The sequence below is a fragment of the Podarcis cretensis genome (assembly GCF_951804945.1).
Source record: "Podarcis cretensis genome assembly, chromosome: 4".
In the NCBI taxonomy this organism is placed as follows: domain Eukaryota; kingdom Metazoa; phylum Chordata; class Lepidosauria; order Squamata; family Lacertidae; genus Podarcis; species Podarcis cretensis.
In genome coordinates, this window is record NC_137173.1 from 4,393,183 (window position 1) to 4,414,836 (window position 21,654).

General features: G+C 47.5%; 1 protein-coding gene across 1 annotated transcript in view; it reads right to left on the reverse strand.

Annotated features, from left to right (window-relative positions):
• Window positions 1–2,571: 2,571 nt before the first annotated feature.
• LOC307215101 (disintegrin and metalloproteinase domain-containing protein 21-like) overlaps window positions 2,572–21,654 on the reverse strand; it is a 49,851-nt gene continuing 30,768 nt past the window's right edge. The window contains exons 14-23 of the mRNA XM_079974280.1: window positions 20,747–20,836; window positions 17,993–18,185; window positions 16,108–16,213; window positions 14,407–14,590; window positions 13,394–13,471; window positions 12,076–12,187; window positions 10,358–10,451; window positions 8,123–8,186; window positions 5,443–5,518; window positions 2,572–2,903 (exon numbers count right to left, since the gene is read on the reverse strand). Of these exons, the coding sequence (XP_079830406.1) occupies window positions 5,483–5,518; window positions 8,123–8,186; window positions 10,358–10,451; window positions 12,076–12,187; window positions 13,394–13,471; window positions 14,407–14,590; window positions 16,108–16,213; window positions 17,993–18,185; window positions 20,747–20,836 (957 nt within the window). The 3' untranslated portion in view covers window positions 2,572–2,903; window positions 5,443–5,482. The remainder of the gene's footprint in view (window positions 2,904–5,442; window positions 5,519–8,122; window positions 8,187–10,357; window positions 10,452–12,075; window positions 12,188–13,393; window positions 13,472–14,406; window positions 14,591–16,107; window positions 16,214–17,992; window positions 18,186–20,746; window positions 20,837–21,654) is intronic.

Below are 21,654 nucleotides of genomic sequence, written 5' to 3' on the forward strand. Positions count from 1 at the left end.
AGTGGCTTAGTGGCTTTTAGCGGCTTATCGGATCAGCTGATAAGCGGCTTAGCAGCTTAGAAAAAGGGGAGGAGGGGGGAAAAACCCGCAGGAACTCGCAAGACATTTTCGTCTTGCGAACCAAGCCCATAGGGAAATTCGTTTTGCGAGGCGCCTCCAAAACGGAAAACCCTTTCGTCTAGCGGGTTTTCCGTCTTGCGAGGCGTTCGTCTTGCGGGGCACCACTGTATACTTAATTCTTTATAACGTTTCTGCAAAGCCATGTAACTTCGTTCCAACATCTTTCTAACATTCCTTAATTTTACAATATTTCTGTAGATAATCTTTAAATTTCTTCCAATCTTCTTCCACCAACTCTTCTCCCTGGTCTCGGATTCTGCCAGTCATTTCTGCCAATTCCATCACCTTCATCTGCCATTCTTCCCGGGTGGGTAAATCTTGTGTCTTCCAGTACTTCGCGATGAGTATTCTTGCTGCTGTTGTTGCATACATAAAGGAAGTTCTATCCTTCTTTGACACCAATTGGCCGACCATGCCCAGGAGAAAGGCCTCTGGTTTCTTCAAAAAAGTATATTTAAATACCTTTTTCATTTCACTGTAGACCATCTCCCAGAAAGTCTTAATCCTTGGGCACGTCCACCAAAGGTGAAAGAATGTGCCTGATGTGACTCAGTTGTTTGCCAACCTGGTGCCCCCTCCAAATGCTCATGGGGGACTGTCCCGAAGTGTCTGCAGTCCTTCCCTGACCCAGCATCTCTCCCCACCTGCCCCCCTGCCCCTTTTCTCCCCGCCATTGCAGCCACTCGACAGCAATTAGAACAAAAATGGAGCAAGAGGGAGCAGGTGCAATGTTAGGGGTTGGTCTAGATGACCGTCAGGGTCCCTTCCAGCTCTACAATTCAACGGTTCTTTGTGCATGGGGGAAAGGGCAAAGATGCACTCGTGTACCAGCTAAACCAGCTTTCTTCTTCCTCTTCTGTGGCATAGCTCAGTTGGCAAAGCATGAGACTCTTGATCTCAAGGTCATGGGTTCGAGCACATTGGGCAAAAAAAAAATAAATCCTGCATGGCAGTGGGTTGGGCTAGATGACCCTCAGGGTCCCTCCGAATTCTATGATTCTTTCCTTGGGTTCTGCTTCAAGTGGCGCTTGGGAACAGGGTTTGTCTCTTCGTAGGCTTTGCACCACCGTGATCTGAATGTATACCCTGCCTATTTTTCAAATCCGTCTGAAGCAGTAAAACGACGAAATAATATATAAAATGTCTGCGGTACATAAAAAGTAATGGTGTGAAACCTTGGTTAACGTAGCAAGCCCAGAAATCAATTAAGCAAATGGAAACAGCAGTTCATAAAGCAGCGGTTTAGAAAGAGAGGGAGAGCGAAAACAGACGAAGGAGCAGAAAACACTCCTCTAGAGGTCTTTCTTAAACAACCAAATGCCTGGCGATGGGTTTCATGCGGAAGGGCATTGCACAAGGCAGGCGCCATCACCGAGAAGACCCTGTTGCTTATCATTGCCTGCCGTCCCTCTCACCTGGAGCCAGGCCTCAGATACTGGATGGAGCAAGCAGAGAAAAATAGATGATATAAGGTGGGCAGCTCCTAAGCTGTTTGGGGCTTTAAAGACACCATTTGAAATAAATGACACACATCTATTTGGTCCTGCCTTCCAGCATAGGGTTGGGGCATGGGGTCTTTGTGTCCGGGACTCAGCCAGAAGCCTAGAACCAGGTCACTTTCCTGGCAATTCTCAGGGCCTGGGAAAACAAAGAGTGACCTTTGAGCAGTAGGGTTAGAACCTTTTGACCCCCCCCCCAAAAAAGATGATTTCCTGTATTATAAAGGGATAAACTTATGCTTAAAAGGGGACTGATTCCTCTCAGTTGTGAAAAAAGGGCACCCCAAAATGAAAAGTTGGAATCACCATATAGGTAACATTACTACTCATAAGTATAAGCACTGTAAAAAAACCAAAAACTTAATGGATCTGTTTAGAACTTTTACATCTGTCTGGAACTTCCTAAAACTGTATTGGAGAATTGCTGCATCACACAATCAAAGCAAATTTTATTGCAGCAGAAGCAAAGGCCAACTGCAACCTCGGTTTATTCTAAGCAACAATGTACAAAACATTGTGCGAGTATTAGAGAATTTGCCAGCTCTATTTTTCCTGTATTATAAGACACACTCTGCATATTACACAACACGTTGTACAGTTACATATACAAACACCGATTGATTTCGCAGTGAGCTTTTTCCAAGAGATTTGGAAATGACAGTTCATTCCTTTGTTTTTTAGGCAAAAGTTCATCTAGCTAAGCTACAGGAACACGAGGTTGTTAAAAGTTGCAAGCCTAGTGGGCAGCTTGTGGGGCAGATGCGGGTCGGTAGACCGAGGAGCCAGACTTAAGCTCTGGGGAGGAGTGTTGCGAAAGGACCTTGTTGCCGCAGCCTTCATGCTTCAAGAAGGCCACTTTGGAGTGATATAAGACCATAGCGAGAAGCCAAAATATCCAAAAGGAAAGTTAAATTTAACGTTAGAAGAAAACAGACATGCGGGGCACTCGAGCGAGGTGGATGTGTGATTTATTTCTCAGAACTGAAGTGTCAATTTGTGCCTGGAGCAGACCAGTGACAAATATATACAGCATTGGAAGAGGGAACACTTTGTTCAAAGGCAAATGATGAGATTGGGCAAAGAAACAAGAGATTCAGTAGCGGAAGAGGATGCTGGGTGAGCAGCCGGGAAAGCAGCAGGCAGAGGGAGCGCCCTCCCTTCTCCACCACAAGCTCCTCCGCAATCTTCAGGTATGAGAAATGTCTTCTGCTGCACGAGTTAGCCAGACTCAAGTCCGCAGCAGAGCAACATGCCCTCGGTTGATTGTTGGCTCTCCGTTGACCCCTAAAAGATGAGAAAGGAGGGGTTATCCTGGACTAGGTGGCTTTCTGTCACAGGGGAGTTCCGAGTTCTTTACAACAACAACAAAGCATATCTAACTCTTGTTGGGGACGTGGGTGGCGCTGTGGGTTAAACCACAGAGCCTAGGGCTGGCCGATCAGAAGGTCAGCGGTTCGAATCCCCGCCATGGGGTGAGCTCCAGTTGCTCGGTCCCTGCTCCTGCCAACCTAGCAGTTCGAAAGCACGTCCAAGTGCAAGTAGATAAATAGGTACCACTCCGGCGGGAAGGTAAACAGCGTTTCCGTGCGCTGCTCTGGTTCGCCAGAAGTGGCTTAGTCATGCTGGCCACATGACCCAGAAGTTGTAGGCCGGCTCCCTCGGGCAGTAAAGCAAGATGAGCGCCACAACCCCAGAGTCGGCCACGACTGGACCTAATGGTCAGGGGTCCCTTTACCTTTACCTAACCCTTTTTGGCAATATTCATGTCTCATTTGCAGACATCCTTGGCCCAGTGGCGTAGCGTGGGTTGTCAGCACCTGGGGCAAGGCAAGTAATTTGCGCCCCCTAACCCGTGGATTTGCGCCCCCTAATCCTACCCCTAACCCTAACCCCCAGATGTTGCGGCCGGTGCAGCAGGCCCCCCCCTGCACCCCCACGCTACGCCACTGCCTTGGCCTGCCCATGGGCCTGGTACCTGAAGCCAGGTGCAGGCACATCCGTGGGTATCCTGCTGTCTTCCATTCTGTGGACGTGAGCAAGCCAGTGTAGCAGTCACAGAGACAGAAGTGCTGGGAATGTGGGCTTTTGGGAGCGCATCTTTGTTTGCAAAGATGTCTGCAGAGGTTACACGAAGGGTGGCAACACCGTCCCCGCCGTGTGGGAATCCCTTGCGGACGACTGCAGTGCCTGGAGACAGTCAGGTAGTGCATCTGTAGCAGTGACCAGAGGAGGAATGACCTCTGGGAGGAGAGGAAAGAGGAGAAACACCCGGGTGCATCTGCAGCAGCACAACCGGATGCCTTTCTCTGCCCCAGCTGCAACAAAACATCTCTCTCCCCTATCGGTCTCTACAGCCACAGCAGGTGCTGCAGGTGTCCAACAGTTTGCCTTCACCCCCAAAGGAGCACTTCTCCACTGTCTCCCAAGACGGACAGATGCCAGCAAATTCTCTGTCGGCCGGTTCTTTGTTGGCAACCACAGAAAGATGGACTTTGCAGTTTGTTTTTTTAAGTGTTGCATCCCTTCCAACCAATAGGTAATACTGTACAGTTTGGCTTCCATTGACTCTTTTTGCCTAGTTCTGCCTACAAAATCAGTCCCTGGTTTTGCTGAGTTAAAGACCGCCGTGTTTCTCTTTAAATCTGCTCTTTGCCTGCCTTGGGAAGCTCCGAGTTTCCTTTACAGTTTGAGACAGTTCTGGTTTACAAGCCAGACACTTGAAGGTGGAAGGTTCTTTTATCCCAGAATCCCAGGCGTGCAACCTGATAATCTCGGCTCCTGAGAGGGGCTTAGCTTACAATCTCCACCTTGGAGCTGAGTCTACAAGCCCACCTCATGGCTACAACATCCAGGTTTTTTTACATGCACAGACAACCCCCCCCCCCCTGCACCCCCCTGGCTTTGTGCAACATCTTGCCCAATCGAGAGTTCCGGAGAACTCAGGAGCTTGCAAAACTACCGCAGCATGTCTCTCCTTGAAGAGAAGCACCCTAGATAATTTGCCAGACAGAAAACCTTTTAACCTTTCTCATGGGGCCTGCAAGGGACTGGCAAGTGAAGGGGTTATGGACAGGGATGGGGAGAGATGCTAATCCTCCTGTCCTTTGTATACGAGGCCCTGGGTGGCGCTGTGGTCTAAACCACTGAGCCTCTTGGGCTTGCTGATCGGAAGGTCGGCGGTTCAAATCCCCGCGACGGGGTGAGCTCCTGTTGCTCTGCCCCTGCTCCTGACAGCCTAGCAGTTCGAAAGCACGCCAGTGCAAGTAGATAAACAGGTACCGCTCTGGAGGGAAGGTAAACATTGATTCCATGCGCTCTGGTTTCCGTCACGGTTTCCCATTGTGCCAGAAGCGGCTTAGTCCTGCTGGCCACATGACCTGGAAAGCTGTCTGTGGACAAACGCCGGCTCCCTCGGCCTGAAAGCGAGATGAGCGCCGCAACCCCATACAGTGGTACCTCAGGTTACATACGCTTCAGGTTACAGATGCTTCAGGTTAAAGACGCCACTAACCCAGAAATATTACCTCGGGTTAAGAACTTCGCTTCAGGATGAGAACAGAAATTGCGTGGCAGCAGCAGCGGGAGGCCCCATTAGCTAAAGTGGTGCTTCAGGTTAAGAACAGACCTCCAGAACGAATTAAGTTCTTAACTCGAGGTACCACTGTAGTCACCTTTGACTGGACTTAACCGTCCAGGGGTCCTTTACCTTACGAGGCCCTGAAATTTGCCTGACCTTCCGATGCAAGCCACAATTTGCAGGGTATGCAGAAGTCCCCGTGGCCCCCTCCCCCCCTTCCCCCTTGGTTCCTTCCTGGGAACTGACCTGGGCAGCGTCCTCTGCAAGGTTACAGAGGGATGGTGTGTCAGTCGCTCTGTTCCTCTTCATCGCTGAGCTGCTCCTGGAATGAGTAAAGCAGGCATGAAATCATGTGTGATGTCCTTGAGCTGGTTTGGAGGTTCTAGCAGGGGAGCGCAGCTATCATATACCCTTGACCGAAGAACGGTACACTCCTCCTATCTGGGATGGTCATCCTCTTCCACCGAGCGCACATGGAGCGGTGAGGGAGGAAGGGGACACCCGCCTAGCCATCCAGATCAGCCGAATCAACCCTGGCGATCAATGGGGTGACAGATGTCGCAGCCAGATTTATTTACAGAAATATTGTAAAATTTTTGAATGTTAATGGCATTGAAATGAACTGAAGGGGTTCTAGCAATGAGGTTAAAAATAAGATGGGATGGATAATTAGACTAATAAATTGGATAGGAATTTGCTGAACTAATTTTTAACAGGGATACAAAAAAGGGAGATGTGAGGAAGTCAAGAAAATAAGTGAATCAAAGATGAGAAGTAAAAAGAGGGATTTTTGTGTTTTTTTTCTTTTTTCTTAAAATGTGTTTTTTCTTTTCTTTTTTGAAACTATTTTTCTTTTTTCTTATGTATTTTATAATTTTGTATTTTTGTGTTTTGTTTTTTTCTCATGCTTGTTGTCTTTTCTAAAACTCAATAAAAATCTTTATTAAAAAAAAAAAGAAAATCATGTGTGATGTCACACCCCACAACTCCCCATTTCGCCCCTAGTATAGGCTAGGTAATCCTTCAGCTCAGATGTAGTTTTAACTAGATTTATGGGATACAGACCGCTCCCCCCCCCAGCAGACCCATACAAGGGACTGAAAACCACATGCCAGACCTGCAGTGATTCGACTCTGCAAAGTGATGCAAGCCGTGCGAACAGGAAGCTGAACCAATTGGGCCCTTGGCCTGATCCAGCTGGTGCTTCTTACGTTCTTAAGCCATTGTTTGCCCAGATGTGCCTGAATGTAGTGATCTGGGAAGCGGGGCGGGGGGGGGGGTACCTGACCTCCAGGGTAATGATGGATGGATGCTGTGTCTCTCAAACTCGGGTCTCCGGCTGCTGCTGGACTACAACTTCCATCACCCCTAGTCAACAGGACGAGTGGTCAGGGATGATGGGAGTTGTAGTCCTGCAACAGCTGAGGCCCTGAGTTTGAGAGACGCTGGAAGGGCTTATTCACACATATGTTTTTCATTTTGGCCCTGTACTTCCCTCGTAGAACATCACTCTTTAAAGCTGAATCAGAGCAAAAGTCGATTCGGGTTTTCCGCAGGTGGAGGTTTGCTCCGATTCAGCTTTAAAGCACTGGTTTTTGTGGGGAGAAAGGGTGCCTGGCCACAGAGCTTTGAATCGTGAACTCTGCCTGGAAAAAGCAAAGGGAAGTGTGGCCCAAGCCCTTCGCTCCATCCCCTTTCCACATATCCCCATAGCTTAATTCACTGCACCCCATTTCTGCATTTAATGTGCAGCTTAATAATCATCATAAGCTTAAGATTTTAACATTTTACATACCAGGAGACCTGGAAAAACGCAATTGTCACTTGCTCTGGCTGCACCCAGAGAAAATGGGGCTGGGAATGCCCCCTGGGAAGCAACAGGATGTGACCATGTCCCATTGTTCACATGGACACCCTACAGCAAAAAAAGACTGCTAAACCCATTTGGGGGATATTTTTTGCCTTAGGTGAGCACTGTATGGCAAGGAGGGGGAAGGGGGTAGGTATGTGCCTGGGCAAGTGACAGGGTGCCATCCTATCCAGTCACTTTGGGGGCAGCATTTGTGACCCCCATTTAACAGCGCATGGCAGCAACCAGCATGCAGTCATGGTGTGGTTTTAAAAGAGGATTAGGCAAATTCATGGAGGAGGTGAGGGCTACCAATGGCTCCTAGTCACAGGGGCTCTACTCTGCCTCCACAGTCCGACACAGCTATGCTTCTGAACACCACTTGCTGGAAACCACAGGAGAGGAGAGTATTGCTCTAGTGAGGTCCAAAGCCGAGGGCCTTATGGTGGTTCCCTCCCTGTGAGAAGCCAAGTTACAGGGAACCAGGCAGAGGGCCTTCTCGGTGGTGGCGCCCACCCTGTGGAACGCCCTCCCACCAGATGTCAAGGAAATAAACAACTACCAAACTTTTAGAAGACATCTGAAGGCAGCCCTGTTTAGGGAAGTTTTTAATGTGTGACATTTTAATGTATTCTTAATCTTTGTTGGAAGCCGCCCAGAATGGCTGGGGAAACCCAGCCAGATGGGCGGGGTACAAATTAATAATAATAATAATAATAGTGCAGGCGTCAGCAAACTTTTTCAGCAGGGGGCTGGTCCACTGTCCCTCAGACCTTGGGGGGGCAGACTATACTTTGGGGGGTGGGGAAATGAACCAATTCCTATGCCCCACAAATAACCCAAAGATGCATTTTCAATAAAAGGACACATTCTACTCATGTAAAAACACACTGATTCCTGGACCCTCTGCGGGCCGCATTTAAAAGGCAATTGGCCCAGATCCGGCCCCCGGGTCTTAGTTTGCCTACCCATGCTCTAGTGCTTAGATGCTGCTCCATTATATATCTAAAAGAAAAGAAAAGAAAATGGAAAGCCCAGCGAGAAGGCCTTCTGCTCTTGAACCTTCCAGGAACTTACAGTACTTTCCGAAGCAGAATCGATCGGTTTCGGAGATATTCTATCCCTGATTAGTCTTCCAAACCTGTTGTGGCGAAACAAGAAGCGTTGAATGGGCAGGCTGTCAGCATTCAGGCCAGAGGTTGAAACTAAAAGGGCTTCTCTCGCCCAGGTGTGCTGTTATAAAGGGCTTTTTCTCCAAGACGCCAGCCGTGTTGCCTGGCTGAAAACATCTTAGGAGGAATTGTGTCAACTGGTATAAAAACATGCTGAGCTCAGTGCTTCCCTTTGCTTATGTGTGGCTTCTAGGCAACATGTTTGAGGAAGAAGCATGAGTGTCTGCGGAAAAAGAAGAGAAGGCAGGTTTCTCTGTTTTTACAAAGAAGATTAGTGTTTGTACATTTTGCCTCCCTTCTGAGAGATGCTCATGAGATGAAGATTCTGTGGCAGGCTGATCAGACTGAAAACAAGTAACATGGAGTGTTCAAAATTAGCCTGGTGCTAGGCGTGTTTTGCGACCATGTGGAGGGCTCCGGTTGCCAGTGAAATAAAAAATTTAACGTCTTCTATATATAATAAATGTTCATAAATGTACCAAGCAAACACGTACATCAATATATAAACCACATGTCTGAAGCAGCACAGGAAAACAGCCATGAAGCCATTTTGACTCCCAAACTGACCAAATGATTTCTCTGTAAGGTCAAGGAAAATGGAAAAGCCTCCCCATTGTCTTTTCCTTCACAAATCCTGTCTTAAGGGTATGTCTGTGTATGAATAGGGTTTGAGCCTGTGACCTGGCTCAGGAACTAAGTATTTGTCATTACAAAAGACTGGCCAGGCTCCCCAGGGTATCCAATCAAGTACAGTGGTACCTCGGGTTACATACGCTTCAGGTTACAGACACTGCTAACCCAGAAATAGTACCTCGGGTTAAGAACTTTGCTTCAGGATGAGAACAGAAATCGTGCTACGGCGGCAGCAGGAGGCCCCATTAGCTAAAGTGGTGCTTCAGGTTAAGAACAGTTTCAGGTTAAGAACGGACCTCCGGAACGAATTAAGTACTTAACCCGAGGTAGCACTGTAAGCATTAACAGGTAACCTGCCAGACAGGAGGTAAACAACGCACTCAGATCTCTGTTGTAGACCGCCCTTTCTTGGATGTAGGTATGATGTGTCTGGGGGGTGGTCTGGAGCTACACCCCTTCTGTGATGTATGTATGATATATGGAGGGTTGGTCTTGGACTCCAGGGCAGGGAATTTAAAATGTCTATATAAGGGCAGACACACCTGGGTTCTGGGTCCTCCTCTTTTCCTGTGTGTGAAGGGGGCACCCTGTTGCAACAGCTCAATAAAGATCAGGCTTACGAGCTGCTTTGCTTCTCAATATTCTCTGGTTGGCCTCTGTTATTTTCTCCAACCGATGGAGAACCTGCAAAGGACTCTATAAGGGCTCTCGTGCCCCCCATAAGGGAATAAGGGCAGATTTTTGTTTATTACACCAGGTTGGCGAATGACATCTCCATCTGGCTAGCCCTTCCAGCTTTCTTATGCAGGTAAGCAGGAATAAGGGAATAAGGGAATAAGGGCAGATTTTCGTTTATTACACTGACATTACACTGATGGACTGACATCTCCATCTGGCTAGCCCTTCCAGCTTTCTTATGCAGGTAAGCAGGAGAGTTTATTTATTGCATTTATATCCCACATTTTCCTCCAAGGAGTACATGGGTTCACCTCCCCCCCCCTCAGTTAATATCTGCAACAACCCTGTGAGCTGGTTAAGAGACTGGTGACTGACTCCATGGTCTCCAGTGAGCTTCATGATGGAGTGGGGATTCGAACCCTGATCTCCCACATCCTAGCCCCACACTGTAACCATTACTCCACACTGGCTTCCTAGATGACTTCTATAAATTAAGTAGGCAAGTAAATGTGGGGAAAGCAAAGTGTCACTTAGAGAAGGGTCTGAAATATTTTCCTTGAAGATGGAATTTGCTTTTTTTCTGGATTGTTTTATTGGATGCTTTGTGCTTTTTTCTTCTTTGAAATATAAGGCAGGACAGAAATGAAAATAATACTAATAATAACAACAAAACCCCATTGGAAAAAAGGCACCTAGACGTTTGTTGTGGCAACCATAACCCAGGTTTAAGGCGCCATTTGGCGGCTATGTTATATATCTGAGTTTCTAACACTGGTGCCACAGACATGTTTTTATCCCATGGAGAAAGAATGGAGGAGACTTTTCTTACCAGGTCTGTATAGAGTTCCTGAACATTATAACAGTAGCCAGCAAAAGCAAGCCAGTCCCAAGCATAGAGCTGAGCATTACAACCCTCCTAGTGTCTGAGAGAAAGAGGAAGAGAGGGAATTAATATTCTGCACTTCAGTGCTAAAGGACACACACACATATTACACACACACACACACACACACACACAAAATCTTAAGCCATCAGCCATCCTGGATCTCATTCTTGTACTTCCAAACTCTGGGCTCATCCCTCTTCCCTTCCACTTTCTTCCAGGAAAACCCACTCTTTAGTACTTGTAAAGGTAAAGGGACCCCTGACTGTTAAGTCCAGTTGTGGACGACTCTGGGGTTGTAGCGCTCATCTCGCTTTACTGGCCGAGGGAGCCGACTTTTGTCCACAGTTTTTCTGGGTTATGTGGCCAGCATGACAAAGCCGCTTCTGGAGAACCAGAGCGGCGCAAGGAAACGCTGTTTACCTTCCCGCCAGAGCGGTCCCTATTTATCTACTTGCACTTTGACGTGCTTTGGAACTGCTAGGTTGGCAGGAGCAGGGACAGAACAACGGGAGCTCACCCTGTCGCAGGGATTCAAACCGCCGACCTTCTGATCAGCAAGTCCTAGGCTAAGTGGTTTGGACCACAGCGCCACCCGTGCCCTCTTTAGCACTTAAAGGGTAAAGGGACCCCTGACCATTAGGTCCAGTCGCGAACGACTCTGGGGTTATGGCACTCATCTCGCTTTATTGGCCGAGGGAGCCGGCGTACAGCTTCCAGGTGATGTGGCCAGCAGGACTAAGCCACTTCTGGCGAACCAGAGCAGCGCAAGGAAACGCCGTTTACCTTCCCGCCGGAGCAGTACCTATTTATCTACTTGCACTTTGTGCTTTCGAACTGCTAGGTGGGCAGGAGCTGGGACAGAGCAACAGGAGCTCACTCCGTCGCGGGGATTCGAAGCGCTGACCTTCTGATTGACAAGCCCAAGAGGCTCAGTGGTTTAGACCACAGCGCCACCTGTGCCCTCTTTAGTACTTAAGTTGCAGCAAATGCCATTCCGGAGAAAACCCAATTGACGTTTGCTCTGATTCAGCGGTAAGCTGAATTCACTTGTGCTTTATCTTGTATTTTATTCTGTGAACTGCTCTGATACCTTTGGATGAAGAGGGGTATATAAGCCTAACAAATAAAATAAGCTGGGGGGGGGGTTCTTGGGGGCAAGCGAAAGTGCAGAGGAGCCCACTGTATCACCTGCGAGCGTCTCATGGAGACAACGAATTTCAAAAGCCCCAAGATGGATGGAACATGTTACATCCAGCGGGACACCAACTGTAATGTAATTTATATAATTGAATGCAAAAAAGGGGGTGTTGTTCCAGTGCACAGGCAAAGCTGCAACTGACCTACGGACATTTTTTTAGGAACCACAAATCAGCATTTTAGACAAAAAAAATATATCAGAGGAATCTGTTTCCTTCGATTCTGAGAACTGCAGCTTGCTAAAGAGATGCCAAATGGATCCAGCAAAGTTTGCAGAAAGGGAGGACTTCTGGAGAAAGTTTGGGAACCACTCCTTTAAGAATCTAGGAAGGATCTGATGCAAGAAGTGTCAGCGGTCCAGAGATTTCCTTGGACTGTTCAGGGAAACAGCACAGGTGCGAACGTCTCTGCGGTAAGAGCTGCAGCCAGTCCCCAGGGATGGACCACAGGAAGAAGATACTCACTCGATAGTTCCGGAGCGGGACCGCTGTCCAGACTTCCTCCAAATCCCTTGCCAGCACAATAGGGAGGGGCCCATCCGTAACTGCAGTGGCAATTCTTGTTGCTGTTGCAGAACTGAAATACACCAGGCATTTGAGCAGCAAACAAAGGATTTATTTCCAAGATCTTTTCCATGTTCTACAGCTCCGACGCAGGAGACTGCCTTCTCCTGAATCAGACCGCTGGGTAGCTCAGTATTGCCACAGCGATGGGGATCACTGGGGTTTCAGGCAGGGGGCCTCTTCCCCAGCTCTACCTGGGTTTGCCGTTGGAGAATTGGAACCCAGGACCTTCTGCTTGCAAAGCAGCTGCTCTGCCACTTGGCTACAGACCTTCCACAGCATCCTATCTCAGGCGGTGCAATGGGACAGAGTGTCTGGCTGTTGACCGAGGACTCCCTGGTCCTGAATGGGGTAACTCTGCCCCTGAAGGACCAGGTGCGCAGCCTGGGAGTCATTTTGGACTCACAGCTGCCCATGGAGGCGCAGGTCAGTTCTGTGTCGAGGACAGCTGTTTATCAGCTCCATCTGGTACGCAGGCTGAGACCCTATCTGCCTGCGGACTGTCTTGCCAGAGTGGTGCATGCTCTGGTTATCTCCCGCTTGGACTACTGCAATGTGCTCTACGTGGGGCTACCTTTGAAGGTGACCCGGAAACTACAACTAATCCAGAATGCGGCAGCTGGACGGGTGACTGGGGGCAGCCGCCAAGACCACATAACACCGGTCCTGAGAGACTTGCAATGGCTCCCAGTACGTTTCCAAGCACAATTCAAAGTGTTGGTGCTGACCTTGAAAGCCTTAAATGGCCTCAGTATTCCTGAAGGAGCATCTCCACCCCCATCATTCAGCCCAGACACTGAGGTCCAGCTCCGAGGGCCTTCTGGCGGTTTCCTCGCAGCGTGAAGTGAGGTTACAGGGAACCAGGCAGAGGGCCTTCTCAGTGGTGGCACCCACCAGATGTCAAGCAAATCATCAATGATTTGAATTTCAGAAGGCATCTGACGGCAGCCCTGTTTAGGGAAGCTTATAATATTTGATGAATTATTGTATTATAATATTATGCTGGAAGCCACCCAGAGTGGCTGGGGAAGCCCAGCCAGATGGGCAGTGTATAAATAATAAATTATTATTATTATTGTTGTTGTTGTTGTTGGAATGTTGGTGGTTTGAGCCCACCCAGGGACAGCTGTGGCCAGCATTCCTTCTTTGCAGGGGGTTGGACTAGATGACCCTCGGTGTCCCTTCCAACTCTTCGATTCTATGCTCCTATGATACTTACCCCCTGGTTGTTACATCTTGTGAAATTGCAATCATAATTCAGAACTTTCAGGTCAACGCATTCTCTTTTTATGCATATCTAGGAAAAAGGATATATCAATGTGTTAATGGGCAGAAGGAAAGCCCGATTTCTTCAACTTTTGCAGACGTCCAGAAAACTGCTGAGCAGATGAATCCTGCGTCAGATGGTTGTGTTGACATTTCCATTCCACCTTAAGGAACAGGCATGAGATTGTTGTGTGTCTGTTTACATTCCAGCACAGTATGCTGGGAACTTCTGTTTGTGTGTAGCGTTTGCTTTTGCTGTTCTCTCTGAGAGGACATGAGAGAGAGACATGTTTCTTTGTTCTGATTTATGTTTAATAAATCTGTAGTTGAAGTATGACTTCACAAGCCTCACGCCTATTCTGTATCTGCAGTACACTCTGCTAATAGCATGCCCTGGCTTCTGAAGTCTGGGTTGCTGATTTACGTCGGAGCATGGGCAGGTGGAAGGAGACGGTACAGCTGGGGCTTATCAGCTGGCCTCCCAGCCGACAGGTTGATTTGCAGAGCCACAATATTACAGTCTGGCCATCTCTAAACATATTATCTAGCGAACTCAAGGGAAACCCTTCGGTGGATACTTATTTATTGAGTTTAGCCTACTCTTAACCAAGACAATATATAATAATTAGGGCAGCATTTTTTGAAAGCCACGGATTCCTGGCAGCGCAACCAGGTAAAAAGACTAAACGCCATAGCACGCCCAGCTGAGAACCATCTGCGGAAGCCCTGTAGCCAATCTTGCCTCCAGGCATGCTGACCTCTAAAATGGCCATCCACTAAACCAGCAGTTCTCAACCTGTGGGTTGTTGGACTACAACTCCCATCATCCCTAGCTAGCAAGGCCAGAGCTCAGGGATGATGGGAGTTGTAGTCCAACAACATCTGGGGACCCACAGGGTGAGAACCACTGCCCTAAACCCTCCAGGACTTGCCCCTTCAGCCCTGCTCAGAGGTAACTGACGTCACCTTGTTGTCCCCACACACTGATCCGTCTGCTATCACTCCAGCGTCATGCATGTCGTCCCCTTTGTGGGAAACTATGCCCCAACACAATAGGTTGTCCGTGGGAGTCTGAACTACAGATTGTTCGGCTGCAAATCTTGGGATTTTGTTGATGTTGATGCACTGGATCCTTCCGCAAAGGACATCTCTGCAACGAAAAGTGAGAAGGGAAAGAGAGAGTACATACAGCTCCTTCTCCACTCAGAGCGCCCGTCCCGGGATGCCTGGTGGCCAGATTCAACCTGGCTTGTTAATCTCACTAAGGACAAAGCATGGGGAACTTTTTTTTCTTTTAACCAACAACCAAAACACAAACAGTGAACGGTGGCTGATACATTGGGTATACATAATCAATAATAACATATTTAAATCAACCATATGTACAATTCTATGTACCTTAACACTCCTCCATCCACAAGGTTTATTTAACTTTTAACCTTTTAATTGCCCCAAATTGTTCAAACCTACCCAAATAGTTCAATATCTTCTCAAACCAATTCTCCCCTTTCTCACTGACCTTAAATCCTTTCATTCTGTGCATCTTCACAGTTAGATATTCTAAAATTATAATATTATTCAGTTTTTTCCTCCGTTGGTTCACCCCTAGCTCTTCTGCATTTTTCCAGTTACTCGCTATAACCTGTCTGCCGGCAATTACCATCAATTTTACCCATTTACATTCCTCTTTTGTTTTTAACTCGGTGCTACTCAGACGAATAAGAACCATTAATTTAGATATTCTGCATGGGGAACTTTTATCAGCTCTTCAGGGACAGCAGCGGCTCTGTACCAGGAGAAAGGGGCCCTGAACTTTCAAAGTCGTCGTAAGGAAAGGGAGCTTTAGGCTGGCTATTTTTACCAAGGCCCAACAAGATACCCCTCCTGCCTCCAGTGTCAATGATGACGATGTGTTTTTAAAGGTTAATGACTGATTTTAAGAATGGTTCCATCTTCATGGTTTAAGTGGGAAAATCCAGTCCCCTTAAGATGGATATATCTGTTGCCAAAAATCTGGGTCCTAAAACTGAGTAAAAACTTGAAATTCCAAAAAAACAAAAAGCAACTACAGTTAGATTTCTCTAGGAAGTTTCCTAGAGGAGTTGTGCCTTAATTTAAGACCACTGGGCACTTGGAGCCAATATTTTCCACGCACGATCTTCCTAGTAACTCCCCCCACCCCTTATTTCATACGCTGTATAACTTAAATGTATGAGTATGCCTTTTTCTTGCTAACTGTATTAAATCTGAGAGGGAATAAAAAAAGTTCTTATATCTATATATTTGTTTATACCCCTCCTTTTTTCCCTGACAGGGACCCAGGCAGCTAACAGATAAACCTAAGAACTTCTAAAGAAGAATCTTTCAAAAAATAAACTCTGATAAACTTAAAGCTATATGCGTATCTGCCACAACTGCAGCTGCCCACCAAGGAGAACCAGCCAGGAGCTTGCCGAGCTGAGAGGGCGAACGCAGGGAATGGCAGGCGACCGCCACAGGGGCACAGTGAAGTCTACCTGTTGCCTCACACGTGACGCCCCCAAGAAGGTTAGGGGGCGCAATCCTTGTCTCGCCCCGGGCACTGGCAACACACGCTATGCTACTGATCAATCGCCCCCTTTGCATCGGACCCAGCAGGTTGGACACCTGCCCCCAGGCAGAACCTACTCTTCTTCGCATTTCTTGTACCCAAATTTATTCCTGCCGCAGTTGCCAATCCGATCTCCTCTCACGTTGACTTTTTTGTAGCAACTCAGCGGAGCACTTTTTGCACCTTCGGATTTGGGAGAAAGAGGAGGCAGAGAAAAGAGGGGGAAAGAGGGCATCTGTCAGGAGCAAAGTGTGTGCACGTTCACAAATAAGACAAGGAAGGCATCCCCCCACCCCATCCAAATAATCTGAATTTATTTAAATGGCTAGCTCTTAAAATGGTTGGCCTCTTTTCTTTCGCATCACATCTCTAGCAGGTAAACAGTGATACCCAAAAGCAGACCCACTGAAATCAACAGACTTGAAGATACTGAAATTTGGGACATAACTGCAGTTTGACCTCCTGAACTTCAGATTGAAGTCCCAAACAACCCTGCTTGGGCAATAGCCTCCACCGTACGGTTGCCATACATCCAGACATAGCCAATATTTGGACCTCGCAAACAGCATCTGGCCGGAAAGTGTAGGGGTTTTTTTTGGGTGAATTTCATTAAAAATAGCTCAAGACCTTTTGAGATTTTGCAGGAAAAAAGCAACAACATTCACCTTCTGAAATATGGCAACGCGGGTGGTGCTATGGTCTAAACCACTGAGCCAAGGGCTTGCCGATCAGAAGGCCGTCGGTTTGAATCCCCATGACGGGGTGAGCTCCTGTTGCTCGGTCCCTGCTCCTGCCAACCTAGCAGTTTGAAAGCACACCAGTGCAAGTAGATAAATAGGTACCACTCCGGCGGGAAGGTAAACGGCATTTCCGTGCGCTGCTCTGGTTTGCCAGAAGCGGCTGGCCACATGACCCGGAAGCTGTACACCGGCTCCCTCGGCCAGTAAAGCGAGATGAGTGTCACAACCCCAGAGTCGGCCACGACTGGACCTAATGGTCAGGGGTCCCTTTACCACCTTTTTAACATGGAAGAGTATTGGTCATCATGTGCATAGGAGGTGCATATGGGTTCTATACCACTTGCATGATTTGGGTAAGTTACAACCAGATTCCTTTAAGGACTTGGGTAAAATGTCTCTCTCCCATCCATAACAATTTAAGAAACCCTAAGGGTCCTTCCAAAAGCATAGCTAAGTTAGCTGAAAGTTCTACTGTGGCGGTTTCCTTCATGCAGCTAGAATAATTTGTGCCCAATCTGTGTCATAGCAGCAGCTCAGCCAGCGGCTGAAGGAGCTGGAACGCAGGAAGGCTGGTCCCAGGCAGTTTCAGTATTTGTTGATTTGTGCATGAGAGGGAAAGAATCGCGAGCGAGAAATTCAGTGTGAGGGTGCCAGAGGGAACCTTATTGATACAGCATTTGTCCCTCCTAGGAGAAGGCTCACAAATTCCTGATCACAGAGGTGGAGATGGGGTAGAAGTTCCTTAAAGTCCAGTTTGCCCTTAAATGTGAACCAGCCCAAATCACACTTTCCGAAACGAGGGGCAAACTGAAACACAACCATCCATCAAAACTCACACCTCTCTGGAGGTTGCAATGCACTTTTCCCACCAAGGAGGAGAAAATGCATGTGCTCTGGCAAAGTGTGCATAAAAATTAGCCAAAATATGCAAAATTGCATTATGCTAAGGGAAATTACTTTGCAAAAATTTATATTAGGAGAAAGTAGCTCTGAAATGCTGATTGAGTTTTGTGAGGACCTGGAAATAATAATAACAATAACAATTATTATTATTATTATTATTCACAAGCTGAAGTGGAAATGTGGAAACCCGAAGATTGGAAAACTGAGAAACCGAAAAGTTCAGATCTGCCCTCCCCTATTCAGAGGCACATTTAGGGACACTCTATACAGGACAACACAAAGTTGCTAGCTATTTTGTATTAAATCATGCCAGCCTTGCCTTTGCCGAAGATCTCTTCACACTGCTGGTGAGCATTGAAGCATTTCCCCGAATAGCAGATGTCATTGGTGCCGCACGGCATCCCGTTTTGCTTGTACACATCCGGGGGGCATTTGGAGGAAACCCCATTGCAGTATTCGGGGAAATCACATTCAGAAGCCGCTTCCCTGCATTCTTTCCCTTCGGTGACAATCTGTTGGAAAGAAGAACCAAACCCCACACTGTGGCTGCTTTCTCAGAGGATGCAGAAACATTTATTATTGTTACTATTACTGTTCAAATTACTGACTGGCTACATACAACAGGCTCTGACTTTGTAACACCACATGGAAATAGGCACATAACAGACAAGATGTGGAATAAAATGTTCCTGGCATCTGTCTGCCTTGAGAGACAATGGAGTGTGCCTCTGGAGGGAAACCCAAACTGCTGGGGAATCACAGCGTCTGCTGCGGCCGCAGAGGCCAGTAACTTGTAGCTGCGGCCTCCCGCTTTGTTTTTGCTGCCTGGGCTGTGGGTCTGGAGGTCCTGGGCTGATGGGGTCCAAAGGAAAGCACAGCAAGATGTTGGGCACCAGCCTGGTGCAGGAGTTGCTGGAAGGAGGCATACAAGGCGCCATCCAGCAGTCTTAGGGACTCTCAAAGGACCTGTTGATGGCATTTTACCATTGTCCTGTGGAGAGTGTATTAACTTATGGTCTGTCTGTGTGGTTTGGGAGCTGCATGGCCAGGGGAAAAACAATGGCGGCTAACAGATTGAGGTTGAATCCTGACAAGACAGAAGTACTGTTTTTGGGGGACAGGAGGCGGGCAGGTGTGGAGGATTCCCTGGTCCTGAATGGGGTAACTGTGCCCCTGAAGGACCAGGTGCGCAGCCTGGGAGTCATTTTGGACTCACAGCTGTCCATGGAGGCACAGGTCAAATCTGTATCCAGGGCAGCTGTTTACCAGCTCCATCTGATACGTAGGCTGAGACCCTATCTGCCTGCAGACTGTCTCGCCAGAGTGGTACATGCTCTGGTTATCTCCCGCTTGGACTACTGCAATGCGCTCTACGTGGGGCTACCTTTGAAGGTGACCCGGAAACTACAACTAATCCAGAATGTGGCAGCTAGACTGGTGACTGGGAGCGGCCGCCGAGACCATATAACACCGGTCTTGAAAGACCTACATTGGCTCCCAGTACGTTTCCGAGCACAATTCAAAGTGTTGGTGCTGACCTTTAAAGCCCTAAATGGCCTCGGTCCAGTATATCTGAAGGAGCGTCTCCTCCCCCATCGGTCTGCCCGGACACTGAGGTCCAGCTCCGAGGGCCTTCTGGCGGTTCCCTCACTGCGAGAGGCCAAGTTGCAGGGAACCAGGCAGAGGGCCTTCTCGGTGGTGGCGCCCGCCCTGTGGAATGCCCTCCCATCGGATGTCAAGGCGATGGACAACTACCTGACATTCAGAAAACATCTGAAGGCAGCCCTGTTCAGGGAAGTTTTTAATATGTGACATTTTAGTGTATTTTTCATCTCTGTTGGAAGCCGCCCAGAGTGGCTGGGGAAACCCAGCCAGATGGGCGGGGTACAAATAATAAATTATTATTATTATTATTATTATTATTATTATTATTATTATTATTATGCTGTCCAGGGTTGTAAAGACTGCGGAGAGAATACTTGGGTGCACTCTTCCCACCTAGGATCAAATCTATACTTCCAGGTGTCATAAGGAAGCTGCAGAGATAGCGCAGGATAGTGCGCACCCCGGAAATGATCTCTTTTAGCTTCTGCCTTCTGGAAGAAGGGACAGGGTTATAAAGACTGGGACTAGCCGTCTGAGAAACAGTTTCTACGCAAATGCAATTTTGGTTTTAAACACAGTGTTAAGGTAGTCTCTATGGGAATATATTGTATTTAATTATGGGGTATCAGAGTTTTTAGGGGGCTAACCAGGTTGGGATAGCTGGAATAGCACGCTTGTTGGTTTTTGAATGTCTGATGTACATTTTTTCAATTTCGTTGTTCTGTATGGGACAATGACAGTAAAGATTATTGTATCGTATCGTATCATTCTGGATTTGTGTAGCGTTTGTTCCTTAGGCTTTTCTTCTCCTGACGATGTCCCACAAGGCAGCGGAGGTTTAGGATGAGAGTTTTCCTTCTTAGCCTCCCTTCCCAGGCGGACGAGCCCCATCTGCCCCTGTCTTCCCTCTTCATCTCGTGCAGAAACTGCCTTCTTGGCCGTTGGACCCACTAATGGTCTAGTCCCCTCAATCCGCCAGAGCCCGACTTTGCAAATAAATACAAATAATCATGCAAAGAAGAGAAAGTGCATCAGTGTGGGATATGCAAACAGATCTATGCAAACCTGGGTTCTCTAGCTCAGCAAGTTCCTTCCTGGCTGGCAGTGTTGGACTTGTCGAAAAACAAGGCTCTTAAAAATTGTATTGCCTACGATGAGCGCATTTTGTTTGTAAAATGGTGCTGCGTTGGATGTAATCATAAAATAAAATGAGGATGGGTAAGTATTGGGGGGCGCTAAATAAGAAAGGCGTAAATGCAGATAATGTAGCATATGTTCGGCCTTCCCCAACTCGAGATGGAGAAGAAATTCGACCCAAAGAAAGAGACCACGTGCATTATCTCATGCATAAGATAACTATCTGCACAAGGATGTCACCAAGGCGTTTGTTGGAGATTCGACAGACCCAGAGAGTAAGGATTTTAAGCACCAAACCAGAGGCTAATGACAGCTGCTGTGGCGATCTTACCTTGCAGTTGTCACAGCAGAGTCCATGAGTACACACTGCGTTTGGTTTCCGCCTGCAATCCTCTTGGCAGCAATCATTTTTCTGGCACTCCTGTCAGAAAAGATTGTAGGCTAGTTAACAGCTTCTTGGACCTAAAGCACCTTCCAGATCTGTTCCTCTCCTCCTCTTCGCCACCCCCGCCCCCAGACCTGACCTGGGAGTGAAAGCTGTGGCTGCGCATGAAGGAGGTGTCAGATCTAGGCTCAAACGAAGGAGCTTCTTGTGGGGGTGCCTGGTCATGCTCTCTCCAAAAAATGCACCCGGGGCCACAGCCCACCCCTCCCAGTCTTCCCCCCCCCCACACTACACTAAACCTCTGATCTCAGAGCCTCAAGCTCAACTTCATTCATACACACACACACACACACACTTTATTGAGATTAAAAAGAAGTAACAAACAAAAGGGTTATCCAGAAGAAAAGAAAATGGTAATATTAGTTACAACTCATCACAATATGTTCTTCTTGAACTTCTAACAACTTCCCGCCACCCCATCATGCACCAGCCTCTTAGTCTATCTAGCGCACTATTTAATTTCATTTTCTTTTGTTAAGTTTCGTCAGTATTATATTCTCCTACCATTATCCATCATACCACAGAAGTCATTCAAGGGCTGCCACTGACGTCATGTTATTACAGTAATCCTTAAGGTATTTTTTTTTTTTTGTACATGTCCCATTTCCTGATAAATGTTTGGTCAGTGTGAACTCTCTCAGTTTTTCTGTCAATTTTGCCAACTCGGCATATTCCAACAGTTTATTTTGCCACTCCAGCTTTGTCGACGTTTTCTCTCTTTTCCAATTTGTAGCGATTCATACTCTTGCAGCTACTGTGGCATACAAGAATATTTCTCTCGCGTTTTTAGGTAT